This window comes from Herpailurus yagouaroundi, unplaced genomic scaffold (assembly GCF_014898765.1).
Source record: "Herpailurus yagouaroundi ecotype Mexico unplaced genomic scaffold, PumYag 208, whole genome shotgun sequence".
Taxonomy (NCBI): Eukaryota; Metazoa; Chordata; class Mammalia; order Carnivora; family Felidae; genus Herpailurus; species Herpailurus yagouaroundi.
In genome coordinates, this window is record NW_024412439.1 from 6979000 (window position 1) to 6994830 (window position 15831).

The window sequence follows — 15831 nt, forward strand, 5'->3', positions numbered from 1 at the left end:
TCTCTCTCTCTCTCTCTCTCTCTCTCTCTCTCTCTCTCTCTCTCTCTCTCAAAAAAAAATATATGTGGGAAGAAGCCAGATAGCCTATGGCGTGAGATTAGTAGGTCATTGAGAAAGGTGTTTTTGGGGAGGGTTGAATCAGTGTAATACATTCCACTGTACCTTTATATCTCTAAACTAACAGGACTTGTGGATAACTATGGAGGGAGGAGTTCATGGCAAGGTAGCCTGACATAGTGTTACAGTTTGCACTGTGTTATCCAAGAGTGGAGTGATTGCACAACCCCACAAAATTCAAACATGAAGGGGATGGGGAGGTTCTGAGGAATTCCCAAAGCCCTCTGTGGACTGGCAGTCAGTTAATTTCTAGCAATTATTTAGTTGAGAGGGAAAATTAGAACTGAGATAGCCTCTTGTTCTCCCTGTCAAAGTGGTTAAGAAGAAAGGGAGGAATATTAGAAAAGCATTACTTTTAATTGCATCTCTTTTTAACACGTGTATGTAAGTCTTATTTTTATACAGAAGCCTTAAAAGAGAAATGTGAGCTTGAAACTTCATGGCTTTGGAGCAAGCTGATTGCATTATGCTTTCACTGAGCAGGGCTTCAGAAATTCATTTCAACTTGGAAAAGAAACAGTTGCCTTCCAAATGAAAAATTAAAAATACTTAATTGAGAAACAAAATTTCAACTGGTAAAAGCATATCAATTTCTGTGTCTCAGACATTATTTTAGGAGGAGGTGACCTGGCTGGATGGGGCCAAATGCGATACAGGGTGAGGCTGGCAACGTGCCTGGTATCTCCAGAGCTGTAAGTTTTTGGAAGCACAATTTCACCTTCTTTGAAATTAGACTTCAGGGTGCAGGGTGGGAGAGCCACTGGACACACTCTCGTTATTTAGTAAAATAATAAAAGGTGAGGCAATGTTGTAGGTGGAATACTGTCGTAGAAGATGGTGGCTCTAAGAATGGGGAGAGCGGATGGGAGGAGAAAAGGAATAAGTAAGGCAAACTCCTGCATATGAAGGTAACTTTATGGTAGAAATCTGTGTGAGGCTTGGAGCTGGCACAGTAAGGAGCCTGGGACTCTGTTCCTCATCAGAAACAATCCAAAGGTTGCTCACAGAGTCTGCTAGAGCATGATGGGGACCAGGGACCACTGGTTCTTCAGGGGTGATGGGAAAATGGTGTGGGATAGAAGCATACAAAATTTGAAGCGGACAATGATCCTGAAGCAGTGAAGTTCCTAGGGACTGCATAGCAGAAGACACCTTGAAATAAATTACATATGGCATGGGATAGACTATGGAGAAATATACTGTGATCGTGGTTCTTGGATTTCATAAACTAAAGAGTATTTAGTCAGAGAGCCAGGGGTTGGACTGTGGATACATGGGCTTTCTGAAATGCTGAAAAGCTAGAGGCAGTAATTTTGTTCTGGAACATCTGTGCATTGACTTTGTTTTCTTAACCCTGATGAAGAGGTAGTTTTGCAGATGCTGAATTTGGCTTAAGAGCCAGGAAAGCATATTCTATGTTTAATTAATATAAATGCAAAAATATACACCTCCAATTTCTGTAAATGCATAATTTAAGTAATATATTGTCTTACATTCTTGGGTGTATACATTTATATATATCTTGCATTATGTTTATATACATGCATGTGTGTGTGTATAATTTTTTTTAACCCAGAATGGTTCACATAATTCCTGAATTCCTGAGTAAATAAGGACAGTAAAGTATCAGAATCGAACTTTCCACTGAAGTCCTCTCTTGCACTGATGGTGTCACAGGACAGTGGACAGCCTCTGTCAAGTTTTTGGGAAACCAAGGAAACCAGCTTAGAGATATCCCCCCCCCTTTTTTTTTTAAAGGAAATTCTGTTTTTTTAAGTTAATTTATTTTTTTTGAGAGAGACAGAGACAGTGTGAGTGGGGACGGGGCAGAGAGAGAGAGAGAGAGAAGGAGAGAATCCCAAGCAGGCTCCATGCTGCTGGCACAGAGCCTGATGGGGGCTCGAACTCACAAAACTGTGAGATCATGACCAGGGCTGGAGCCAAGAGTCTGACACTTAACTGACTGAGCCACCCAGGTGCCCCCATTTTAGGGATATCCTACATCTATTGTTGCTTCTACTTTGCCTAAGGTTCTGAATCCTCAATTAAATTGGCAAACGAATCTTGCCCTATTGCGTAAGTTTTGCATGTGCAAATTCTGTGTCTCTTCTGGCCAATGCCTAACCTACTTGAAATATTGCACACATTCTATCTAGTTTCTCTCTTGAATACGGGAAGAGAATAGCACCTTCCCCCTGGGCTCAGGAGATCGGCAGACCCTTAACATGTTCTTTTCCCAATAATCAGATCTAGTTCCAAAAAAAGCCCCAAGATTATTGCCTGTTTTGCAATGGAAGGAGCCAGGATACCAGGCACAGGACTAGCTCTAAGGACCTTAATGAACCAGTCCTCTTCTAGTTTCTTCCTTATTTCTATGGCCTAGCTCTCCGGACCTTGGGCCACCTTGGGGTGACTCTGACGCCAGGGGGAATTTAGCAGAGACACTCAAGAGAAAAGGGTTTCTTACCAGATGCCAAGAGATCATTGATGAGCACAAGGAACTTCTCATCAGCCACTTGGGCATCGGTCATGAGAAACACCGTGCTGAGACCCTTCACCCCAGCTTTCAGGCACAAACTGGCCAGGTCCATCTGTGGAAACAATCAATATTAGAGATCTCTGGGAAGACGGCCTTACTGAAAGAGGTCTCCAAGCCACTCGTTAGGAATGAGACCATTTCCTTATCTACTTTAATGGGAGATAAAGTGAAGCAGCAATGGAAAGTAGGAAGGAGTGCCATCTTGTCCTGAAAGTAAGGAAAGTACGCCTCATTCCCTGCCTCAATCCCAATAGAGATGGACGAGTAAAATTAAATAGCGATGATCTTCAATTCTACAACCATTGTGGCTCCTATACTGGCCTCTGGGGCTCCTGCTTTGTGCAAAGAGCTAACAGCTTCCCAAAGGGACAGAGATGGTTCCTGTTCACCTGTATTACTCATATCATCATGCAAGTGAATGACCTTCCCCAGGAGGCAAGCAACTGCTCTTGGCCTTGACAGAGGAGTCATGTTCTTGGGGATACCGACCTGGGTGATGAATACATCTTATGCCAGCAGTGTCTTGTGTCCTCATGACTCGCTCCAGCAAAAGCCTTATGTTGGAATAAAATATACTGGGGACCACACACACACACACACACACACACACACAATCATCTTGTAGGAAATTACATCCAGTCAAAACTACAGGTAGATGAAGTTTTGGGCTAGGATGCCAAGCCCTGAATTTTTCCAGCTTAGTCAATCTCGGTTCCTTCTCTGTATCCCTCTCGCAAAGCTTGGTGCCAGTCTCTGATCCTGCTCTTCTCCCTTGCCCCACTCAAAGCTCCTTTTCTAAGAGCCTCGTGCATTTCTTTACAGCAGAGCACCTTTGTGTCCTCTATATAATCCCCCTTTAAAGTTAGTGAACTTCCTTGAATATCGACTGCTCTCAACCTTGTGCATTGACGGAATTAGCTAAGACAAGGCTTCTCAACTCTCACTGGAGCCATCTGGGGGAGGCTTTCAGAAGTCCCGACACTCAGGCCATTCCCTGGACTAGTTACGTGGAAATTTCTGGAAGGTGGGGTGCAGGTACCAGCATGATTTGAAGGGGATTCCAGGATGCAGTTGAGGTAGAGAACCGCTGTCTTAGATCATTCTGTGAACATGTGTTTCTCATATGCACTAACTTATTCACTTTTTGGGGGGGAACCGCTGAAGACTGGTCTCACGTGACCATGGTCTATGACCTCAGATCCAGCCAGTCATGGAGAGGCTGGAGTGTGTGTGGCTCCGGAGTCAGCAGTGGGTGCCACTGGCGGAGAGATCTGAAGGCAGGTGGGTAGGTCTGGCCCCACGCTGGCGGGAATTCTCCCAGGGACAGTACGGGCAGCGTCCTGGTATAATATTACATCAGGACTCCCAATCCTGCCTCTACTGTAACCATGTACAAAAGGGAGGGGGCTGGGCAAAGTGACCTCTGAAGGCTGGATAAATGCCTTTCCCCACTTTCCAGAGCTTGCATTGTGGCTGCTAAGTGCTTAATGTCGGGACCAGGAGGGGCGCCTGGGTGGCGCAGTCGGTTAAGCGTCCGACTTCAGCCAGGTCACGATCTCGCGGTCCGTGAGTTCGAGCCCCACGTCAGGCTCTGGGCTGATGGCTCAGAGCCTGGAGCCTGCTTCCGATTCTGTGTCTCCCTCTCTCTCTCTGCCCCTCCCCCGTTCATGCTCTGTCTCTCTCTGTCCCAAAAATAAATAAACGTTGAAAAAAAAAAATGTCGGGACCAGGAAATGTCACTGAAGCTCCTGGTAGCTGGAGGTTACAGGAACTTTCCTTTAAAATATGGATGTCTTACAGAACTTGGGCAGACTGTCAGAATTCCTTCGAAGCCTCCCACAGGGGCTAGCGAGCCGTGCGCTAAACGTCACATAGATGTGCCCCTGCTCCGGTGAGAACTGAGGTTCCAGGGACCGAGCTGAAGCAGCTGAGGTCTGCAGACCTGAGCCCAATGAGAAAAGAGCCCCTCACGTCCCTAGCCCTGAACCCAAGAAGCGAATGGCCCAGAACCTTACGGGGAGGGTCTAAGCGAGGCGCGTGAAGAGCTAGGAAGGGGGACAGGAAGCTGTGGGTGGCTGCAGGGGGGCTGTCACTCACCTTGAAGTCCGCGATCTGGTAGCCTCTCCACGGCGTGATCTGGAACACGTCCATGGAGCTGATGAAAGCCGCAAGCCTGGTCAGACACTGCTTGCCGCTCCCACCCACGCCAACCAGCAGAGCGTTTCCCCGCGGGGACTCCAGGATGCGGCTGATGTGGCAGCTGCGGAGAAGGAGCAAGGTCCACGGCTCTGATCAGACCCCTCCCGCGAGGAGCACGCACCGCGCCGGAACCTTCCTAGGAGGCACACTGTGAGCGGAGGTGCAGGAAGCGTGAGTTACACGGTCCCCGCATAACCGTGGATGGATGGAGGTTGTCAACGGCTTTGCTTTAAGCCAAACCCTCTGTGACCAGGTGGCAGTGGAGGAAGAGCTCATGGCAGCCAGGCAGGATGGGAGGGGACCCCAACTCACGCTCCGTCCCCTCCCCAGCCCGGCCTGACTGCCACACCTCCATGGCGCTTTGCCTCACCTGCCTGTGCTTTCAGGCAGGAGGAGGGGGCAGGGAAAAGAGAAAAGAAGAAAAAACATTCAGGGGAGGCTAGAGGACAAGCGGGAACAGAATTGTTTGCTCCTCTTAAGAAAGAAGGAGCAACGGGGTGCCCGGGCGGCTCAGTCGGTTCAGCGTCCGACTTCTGCTCAGGTCATGATCTCACGGGTTGTGGGTGCGAGCCCCGGGTCGGGCTCTGTGCTGACAGCTCGGAGCCTGGAGTCTGCTTTGGATTCAGTGTCTCTCTCTCTCCCTCTGTCCCCACCCCGCTTGTACTCTCTCTCTCTCAAAAATCAATAGACATTACAAAATAAAAAAATTTGTTAAAAAGGAGGAGCGAAATTGAAGTCGGCAGAATGACGGGGAGCCCTAGGCACGGATGCTCTTGCAATGAGCGCTCGGAGATTCTTGGGGCACAAGACACCCACTTCCTTGGCTTCTGGATTCTTCCCCTTGCAGCAACGCTCACCTCTCTCAGTAACCATATTCCCACCCAGCGATGGCGAAACGTTCCCAGGCCCTGGGCTCAGACTGCGTTCTGCAGAGGACCCTCCTCTGCCTGCCCCGCAAGCCTTCCGCAAATGCTCTCCTTCCTTCAGGCCATCCACAGACCCTCTTCCACATTCTCCGTTCCCCTCAGCACTGTGTACTTACCTTATGCAAGGGACCTACACCCTTTATGACAATAGTTTCCATTCCCTTCCTTGTCTTTGTATTTATTTACTTAATTTTTGAGAGAGCGAGAGCGAGTGGCAGCGTGGACACAGGCAAGGGAGGGGCAGAGAGAGAAGGAGAGAGAGAATCTCAAGCAGGGTCCGCACCATCCGCCCAGGGCCCGAGGCGGGGCTCGAACTCATGAACGGGGAGGGCATGCCCTGAGCTGAAACCAAGAGCAGGACGCATAACCGACGGAGCCATCCGGTTGCCCCCCTTGCTTTCCTCATCTTAAAAACAATAACTATTCATTGTGAAAAATGCATAAAATACAGAAAAAAGCTACAACTTACTAGGTAGCAATAAACACCATTGACATTAACCGTATGCCCTTCTGTATGTTTGTAAGTATATATTTATGCGTATCTACACCCATTACCTGTGGAAGTTCAATATGTGTATCTATCCTGTTTTCAAAACTGGGCTCACGTCATACACTAAACAGTGTTTTGAGACCACTTTTCCATTTAGTGATGTTCTGTGATTATTTCCCTATGCTGCTGAGTAATCATTAAACCGTGCTTTTTTTTTTTTTTTAAGTTTATTTATTTCGAGGGAAACAGAGACGGCACAAGTCGGGGAGGGGCAGAGAGAGAGGGAAAGAGAGAGAATCCCAAGCAGGCTTTGTGCAGCCAGATCATGACCTGAGCCGAAACCAAGAGTTGGACGTTTAACAGACTGAGCCACCCAGGCACCCCGCTAGGCCATGCTTTTAATGGTAGGACAATATTCCAATGCATAGAATAAATTCCTTGTCTGCAATAGACTACTACTGGATATTTAGATTGTTTCCAACATTTTCCAGCCATAAATAATGCTATTTAAGTTATTTTTAGTTTCTACCTCTTGTCACGCCCACAGGACGGGCTCCTAAAAGTAAAGCTGCCAAGGGGCCCCTGGGTGGCTCGGTCAGTTAAGTGTCCGACTCTTGGTTTTAGCTCAGGTCATGATCTCACCCTTTGTGGGCTCGAGCCCCATATCAGGCACTGTGCTGACAGTGTGGAGCCTGCTTGGAACTCTCTCTCTCTCCCTCTCTCTCTCTCTGCCCCTCTCCTGCTCACTCTGTTTTTCAAAAATAAATAAATAAGCTTAAAAAAAGGTAACACTGCCAAGTCAAACAGTAAGGCGATTTTCACGACCTTTGATACGTAGTGAAAAACTGCCTGCCCCAGACCCCAGAATGGGGGCAACAATTTGCGGTCGACTTAGGTCCAGCCGATGGATCAAAATGTGGATCTCTTATTTCAAAAGGTGAGCCTATGCTAGATCATGTGAGTTGAATTAGAATATGTTAAAAATTTGGGGAAAACGTAACACAGTGACCAAGGCATGGTGGAGAAACGGGTAAAATAAGGATGAGACAACAGGTGTTGGGGACCTCGGAACTGAAGGGGTACACAGAACAAGACCTCAGGTGGAGTCTGACCAAACACAGCAGAGTGGACATCTGAGATTGAACAGCACAGGTTATAAGCCTGTGTCTCTACCTTGTGTTCATGATGTTACAGTGACAAATCCCGTATTCACATTAAGTAATGGTAATCAGGGGTGGAGAGGCCCAAGGGTAGCTAAGCTCCATTTGGAAAAAAGGCTGGGGCACGGGGAGAGTTCTGGGGCTTGACGTGTCAACAAACTATGAGCATATATGAGGTTAAACCTTCTGTGGCTTGATTTTCTCACTAATTGCAAAATTTCTGGCACATACTGATGACTGGGTCATAATCAGCGTCGATAACCTAAATGTCTCTGGGTGTTCGTTGCCTCCTGTCTCCTGTGGGATGCGTTTGCTACTGAGAAGGAAACCCTAGCAGGGCTGCAGGTCAGTCAACAATGCCCACCTATCAGCCGATAGGAGAGTCTGGCCCCCATTCTTGTGGACACGGGGTCTTATATACATATTTTTAAATCTCTGCCGGTTGCGTGGTTGAAAATATTAATTTTTATTTCTTCATTATTTAGGGAACTGAACATCTTTCTTATCATTATATATTTTTTCTTTTACAAATTTCCTTTTCATGTCCAGCGCCCCCCCCCCCCTTTTTGTCTTTTTGTTTAATCTCTACCCTCAACACGGGGCTCAAACTCACAACCCTGAGATCAAATGTTGCACACTCCTCCGACTGAGCCAGCCAAGTACCCCAAGTTCCCACTTCTTAATTGAAGTGTTCTAGATTTGTAAGACCCCCCTTAGGTATGTATGCTCTGAAATGTCCCTCCAATTTGTCACTTTTACCTTTTGGTCTTAATGTATTTTTTGATGTGTGGAAAATCCTAGCTTTCTGGTCTTAAAATTATAAGTCACTGAGTTTTATAGTTAAAATTAATTCCCCTAAGAATTTAGGAATTATCTACTGACCTATCCTTAGTTCTTTTATGATTTTGCTTTTCCCCTTTAGAATCCTTTAATTGTGATACTTATACTCTCCCTTGTATCAGATGGCTTTTCACTTCTCTGGGTCCCTTATTAAGTCCTAGTTTCGAGGCCCTGGAAGAAGGTGCATGTATAACTCGTCTTGTATCCTCTATAATGCTAGCACACTGAAGGCATTTAATAAATTTTAGTTAAACTCAAATAGCACAACAAATACCTTCCAGTCAGCATCACATCTGGGGGGATGTGAGGTGAAAGGACTCACCTGCTTTGTGACTATGTTAGAGGGCGCCTGGCGGCAATTATGAAAGGAGAAGCATATCCAGGCCCTCTATTTGGAGAAGAAGTTCACCTGGGTTCTCTGGGCCGCCCAACACCCCCTCTAGGCTGGAAGGCCTGACCTCAGCTTTGCATGGTCCCTGCTATTCAATATCTAAATGGGAAATGCATCATTAGTGCTGAAGTTTCCGGAGAAGAACGGTTGAGTCTGCAACTGTCAGCATTAGACTCCAGCTGGGGATTCATTAACAACCTCTGACGAGGGCAAAGGACTCTGCATTCAAATTACAAAATTTAAAAAAGAGGATCAATATTCTGAAGGACTCCTGGGCAAGCAAACCAGCAGAGTCTAAGTTAAGCCCATTACTGAATTTCTGTGAGATTAAAGACAAAAGCCAAAGATGTACCACAGCACAGCTGGAGGAAGCGGGCTCACCGAAGCCGACACACGCACACACTCAGGCACATGCACGCGCACACCCCCACGCACACTCACGCCCTAGAGAATGGACAGGATGCACAAAGGAAGGGGCACAAGAGAAGTACATCTAAAGTTCCTTTTTTGTCAAGTGATGCTAAGAGAAAGAAGAGGCAGAACAAAGAATCTATGTGGGAGCCAATAAACAAAGAAAAACGTTAAGGTTATGCCACAAGCAGGGGAAAAGACCCGGTGTGAGGCTTTAAGGAAAGGCACAACAAGAATCTGCTGAGGCGGCAGAGAAAGCCAGTAGGAGAGCAAAATGGTACCGTTAAGGACATAACAGCACAAAGAAAAAGACTAAACCTACGGACTCTGTGTTGAGCGCAAAGCACTGTATACTCATTGCCACAACATAGGCGCACGACGTAGGCATTCCTACTATCCTCGCTTCCCAGAGGACAAATTGAGGCTCGGGGAAGTTCAGTGTCCCTTGAAAAATACCGAAGCCAATTAGCGGCAGAACCGGGATTTGAATGCGGGTCTGACTCTGTCTTCGGAGCCTGTGCCCATCCCCGCAATGCGGTGCTCCATGGTTGGGTTCAGCACAGAAGGAGGCAGGAAGAGTTAGCAGCAGAGCTTGGGAAAGGTGTAGGGAAGCCAGATCAGAGAAAATGGTGAGAACTCACGTGGCGAGAACCGAGAGCCGGATGATAGAATCAAAATGAGCATAAGCCTCATTGCACCTAGGAACCTACGCCCTTACCTTGGCTCCACCCGCCAGCCCTGTGGGTTCCCAGGGAGTGCCATAGCCTCCGTCCTGCTCTGCCTCGCCCTGTTCCCACCCTCGGTATCACCCTAGGTATCAGGACCTCCCGGAGGGAATCCAAACCCCTCTGCCCCGGGCACCATGCGGTGTGATGTGAGGCCACAAATCTTGTCACTCTTAGGTTGTCTGTGTTTCTCACTGTTGATTCCATTTTCTGGCATGAGGGGATGCCTCTGCTCTATTTGGCTGGTAGGGGCAGCAGAGGGGAGTGAGGGGCCCGAGGAGGGGAGGGGAGGGCAGTGCAAAGATGAAGTCGTGAGACATTGATATTTTTAAACAAATGTATGTGAAATGATACATCCAAATAAACTTTAATCTTGAGAACTGCCTCCCTCAAGGCAGTTCATTGTTCCAGTTATTTTGCTATTGCTAATGCAGCTCCAGATTCTCTTTGGAAGCCATCTTTGGAGCCTCTTAAGGAGTCTCAGGAGAAAAGCCAGTTTTCATAGCCTTGTTTTTTCCCGTAAACAGAATTAGTGAGTTTGATCACCCATGTTGGAAACCGCATTGACAGAATTCACTTGCTCTTCTCTCAAATGAAATTTACCCTGAAAGGACAAAGATCTGTCTCAATTCCAAGACGATGACACAGGCTCTGAGAGCTGTTACTGAGGAGGGGACGTGTCCACTGAAGCTGCCCAGGGTTACTGAACAGATATCCTAAAACCCTGGTTACTGGCCGCCTACTAGGCACCAGGCGCTGTCCAAGGTACTGGGGATTCAGCCGTGAGCAAAAGGAGCTCACGTTGGCCCGGGAGAGAAAGAAAAGTAGATGAACAAGTACCACAGTGTGAAAGCCCAGATCACACACGCTGGAGCCACAGGGCCCTAGTGTAAGCTTTGGCTTACCTGTTTCTGGGGAGTGTGGCACTAGGCAACTTCTCTTCTCTCTCTGGGTTGCAGCTTCCTCATTTGTAATGGAGGGATGACAGACCTTACTTTCTTCAGGGTTTTTGTGAAGACTAGATGAAATGACTTATGCAAAGATCCATGCACTAGGCCCACATGAGTTCTGTGTTCAGGGTGGCTCCTACGTGTCACATCAATGCTGCCTCCCCAGAGAGGTCCTCCAGACCATCCTATTTCAGACTGCAATCAGCCCCCTGCCCCCAGGACTCTCTGTCCCCTCTTCCCTGTTTTCTCTACATCACCTATGCCATATGACATGCTAAGAATTTTTGTTGATCTTCTATGTTCTAGACACTATCCTGGGTATTAGAGATCTAGCAGTGAATAAAACAAAGATCCCTGCACTCATACTATGCCTACTCAATAGATACATATTGGATGGATGGATGCTTGGATAGATGGGGGATTGGATGGTTGGATAGATGGAGGGATGGATGGATGCAAACAACTAGAGTGATTAATCATGACAAATGCAGCAGAGAGGCAAGTTATACAAGGTGAGGACCCAGCAGTGACAACTGACTTTCGCAAGAGGTGGCTCCGTGGTGACTTTGATAAGAACTTATTTGTTCAATTGATAAGAAATGGGTCAAGGAGAGAATGAGAAGTGAGAAAGTATGACAAGCACAGACAACCACTTTGATGAACGCTGTTATGAACAGGAGCAAAAAATAATGGGGGTAGGAGATGGAAAGAGATGTAAAAGTGAAGGGATAGTTTATTGTTTTTGATAAGGGTGATCTGGCATGTTCGTATGTAGATGCATATGATGAAGCAATTACTGAATCAATGAAGATGGGGTAAGGGGAGACAAGAGCAAAGAGGGGAGGGAAGAGAAAGAGAGAGAGAGGGAGAAAGGAGGAGGTGGGGGGGAGGGGGAGGTGGGGGGAAGGAAGGAGGGAGAAAGAATCATTGAATTTCAGAAGGAATAAAGTCACTTAGAAGGTGGTAAGAGTCAGGATCCAGAATGCACACGGAGGGATTGGCCTCAGGTAGGAACAGGGATGGTTCATTTGCTGAGACAGTAGAGAAGGCACAATCTGTGGGTGGGATGCAGGAGGGATGAAGATAGGCTGTTAGATTTGATGATGGGGAGATGAGAGGATTCTCTCCTGGTTGCTTTCACTATCGCAGTGAAGTAAGACATGTGCTCATTAACTGGGAACAGAGAGAGGAGAAGGATGCTGGAAGCTTGAGAACGGAAAACTACACGATGCAATTAGCACAGGCAGGGCAAGAGAGCAAACTGCCCAGGGTAGGGGAGGTGGAGTTTCCACAACGTTAGGGGCCCATTTGGTAGCTGTGGCTGAAAATATGAAGCAAACCAAGCCAAAACTTTTGTGGTTTTTCTTCCACGATCTTCAGATGCTTAGGGGGCAGGTGTGGAATAAGACGACAGTGGGGTTTGACTAGAATGGGGTTTTGTCACGTGGATGCTATGCCAGGAAAGTTAGGGGAGCCTGTACCAGGATGATGGGAGTCTATGACGGCTGAGGACAGAAAAGGCATGGTAGGCAGAGGGACAAAGGCGTCTGCGAAAGTGGTTGGCTCCGTGAAATGAAGTCTTGATGAAGTTTAAGAGTAACTGGAATATTTGTATCTGGGACAACACAGAAGGACCTTGAAGGTATTACACCACCCGAAGTCAGTCAGAGAAAGACACATACCATATGATCTTACTTATATGTGGAATCTAACACATACACACGCACACACACAGAAATCAGATTTGTGGTTGCCAGAGACTGGAGGGATGGGGGTGAGGAATCAGGTAAAGGTGGTCAAAAGATACAAAATCCCAGATAGAAGATAAATGAGTTCTGGGGATGTAAGATATAATACGATGACTACAGTTAACAGCGCTGTGTGGTGTATTTGAAAGTTGCTAAGAGAACAGATCTTAAAAGCTCTTATCACAAGGGGAAAAAATGGTAACTAGGAGAAGTGATGACTGTTAACTAATCTTTTTTTTTTTTAAGTTTATTTACTTATTTTGAGAAGGGGGAGGGGCAAAGAGAGAGGGAGAGGGGGCATCCGAAGTAGGCCCCATGCTCAGTGCACAGTCCGATGCATGGATTGATGCCGTAAATGTGAGATCGTGACCAGAGCCAAACAAGAGTTGGACGCTTCGCCACCTGAGCCACCCAGGTGCCCCAATCTTATTGTCATGACCATTTTGTGTTATACACGTATATCAAGTCGTGACGTTGTACGCCTTGAACTTATACCATGTTATACGTCAGTTATATCTCAATAAAACTGGGTAAAGAAAGGATACCTGGAATGGGAAGTAGAGCAGGTGAGTGGAAGGGTAAGAGGTACAAGTCAGAGAGAGGGACGTTCGAAATGGCAATGGTGGAGATGGGATCATCACCGATGATGGAAGTGCGAGGGTAGGAACATGAGAGCGAGTGGCTGAGGTGGGGGATGGGAGAAACAACCACAGGAATTAACAAGACCAATGCCAGCCATGGAGAAAGATGTAGTTGAGAAGACGGTCCAAGCACCCAGGCAGCCGGTAAGTGTTGGGGGGGGGAACTGGATGTTGGCAGATGACAGGCGAGGTGGTGAGTATGAATGTCCGGTTGCCAGTGCTTTAGAAGAAGTGGGGTTTGTAAAGGATAAAGAGAGAAATGGTTTAAATGTGCCATCGAAATGAGGTGGGGGAGAAGGAGGGTACTTAGTTCTCGCTAGATCCTGGGGGCACACAGAACAGGGAAGCAAAAAGAGCTTTCCTCCACTCAGGGGTCAGTGAGGTTTCACTCGGAATCATCAATGAGGGGAGGTTCAGAGAAGGTAAAGATGAGGTGGGTTTTGCTGCTGAAGTGCACGGGTACCAGGGGACAGGGTGGAAAGATTTTGGAAGGCAGGGAGGGATGGTAGGTGTGACTGAACCGGGGAATGTAGAGCAATACAGGGACAGCACTGGTGTGAGTATACATCGTCTGGGAGGCTTGGTGACTACTCTCAGTGATTCATTTGATGGCAATAACATTTAAGAAGGGTATTCAGTTTTTGAAACCTGTGAGCACGTAAACAAAAATCTTCAATCTCATTATTCTAAAGTTGGCCCTTCGACCGGTATGGGGTGGGGATATGGGTTCTGAGCTGTTCTGGTGCCTCTTTTATGATCTTAAATTTTCCCTTGGTGTCACTGTGGTCATGCCCAGGGATTGTAAATGACACACAAGGAAATACATCCAGTGCTGCCTGAGTTCAGCATCCTGCTGCCCCCTAGGGTCAGTGGCAGACACTGCAGCCGCTGCTCTACCGGCCGCCATCTTGACCTTCAGGGCAGACGCATAGCTGCTTTTTTTTCTGGTTTTAGGGAGGTGTCCTCAAATGCCCACATGAGACCTCTGACATTGGGAAGACGAGGCAACTGAGGAAAGGCAAGAACGGAAGCACACTTACACATGGCGCATGGCATCCTCAAAGAGAACCAGGTCCATCACTGTGTTGACTTCGTTGTGGTTCTCCAGGGCTTCCACCAGAGTCTGGGTCAAAAGTTCCCACGATTGTACAGGCATGTACTTGGGTTCACCAATACCATTTGCAAAATGGCAATATATGTTTAGGCTTCGGGTCTGCTCCACCATCTCATCAACACCCTGGTGATGGGACACAGGCGTAAGGACCCTCCTTACAGACTCAGTTCTGGTTCCATACAGATTGAAGACCCCTCATGTGCTTTTTCTCTCTGAACACACCCTGCAAATTAAGTATCAGTCCTGCTTCCAACACTTTCTTTTTCTTGAGAAGCTTCTATGAAGTGGATGTTTAACATTCATTTACTAGCTCCATGAATTCACGAGTGATGTTTGTTATTCCTTGTGGGCTGAGAGTCGAAACCGGAAGGTGGGAGGGACCCTTCCCACATACACAGGTAGAGCCCATGTCTGGGCAGAGGAATGGATGGGGACACAGGGACAGATTACGCTAAGCAGCGGCTCTTCGACCAGTGCCAGGTGAAGGGGTCCATGCACCAGTGGCCTCATCTCCCCCGCACCCATTCCAACAAGTCCTGCTTCCCAATCCACAGCAGTGTCCTAAAATATCCTTTCCTGTTTCCTGTGAGACACCCCACTGTAGGCTGCCAGCCCCAGCCTCACAGGCTCAGCCCAGAGAACTTGGTTTCTGAAAAATGTGCCATGAGCCATCCTTAGGTGACTGGTTCATTCACAGGAGAGCCCCCTGCGTGTACATGGTACACAATTTTCCTAAAGATATGAGCCTATTGTGTGTTAATTCTTGCCCACAGGGCAGACCTAACCACGTTTAATGAATACCTAGTACAATTCAGTTAATTAAAAAGATACGGCATCTATGTCTCCTTACCACCAAGGTGCCCTCCGAGCATCAAAGAGGCAGCTAATCTTTTCCTTAATTTATTTTTTTGCACACCCCCATCCACCCTCAGTTTGTTACCTGTATTTAAGAGTCTCTTATGGTTTGCCTCCCTCCCTCTCTGTTTGTAACTGTTTTTTTTTTCCCCTTCCCTTCCCCCATGGTCTTCTGTTAAGTTTCTCAAGTTCCACATATGAGTGAAAACATATGATATCTGTCCTTCTCTGACTGACTTATTTCACTCAGTCATTTCACTCATTCAGGCAAATGGCATGATTTCATTCTTTCTCATTGCTGAGTAGTATTCCATTGTATACTTACTTACCGAAACCTGAATGCTAGAGACTTCGAAAGGAAGAAAGGTGGCAGAAGGAAGTTGAGAAAAAACAGGTTTCCTAGTGCTATACCATTATGAGCAACTATCCCCACTGCCATTGTGGTTTTCTCCCAACGTTCTGACTGGGAGAACCACCTGCCAAAGAGGTAACACACATGCTGTTTATCAGCAAGGACATTACCCAGGGGATGAGTCCCTTAGGGTTGGCTTTGTAAGCCCATGGGCAAGATGCATCAAACTTAATGGAGGGGAAGTGAGTTCGACAGTCACATGGACAGAGAAACCAGGACTGGTTTATAAGAAGAATGAAATGGCAAGAGTTAAATATCAAAGAGCTATTGTATTTTGAAGGTGATTTCAGGGCCCTGGAAAGTCTTTAAACCA

The 15831-nt window shown here is 47.1% G+C and overlaps 1 protein-coding gene across 1 annotated transcript in view; it reads right to left on the reverse strand.

Annotated features, from left to right (window-relative positions):
- Positions 1-15831, reverse strand: part of DNAH9 (dynein axonemal heavy chain 9) — a 311907-nt gene that overhangs the window by 136404 nt on the left and 159672 nt on the right. Inside the window, exons 37-39 of the mRNA XM_040453174.1 lie at positions 14178-14374; positions 4754-4916; positions 2585-2708 (exon numbers count right to left, since the gene is read on the reverse strand). Of these exons, the coding sequence (XP_040309108.1) occupies positions 2585-2708; positions 4754-4916; positions 14178-14374 (484 nt within the window). The remainder of the gene's footprint in view (positions 1-2584; positions 2709-4753; positions 4917-14177; positions 14375-15831) is intronic.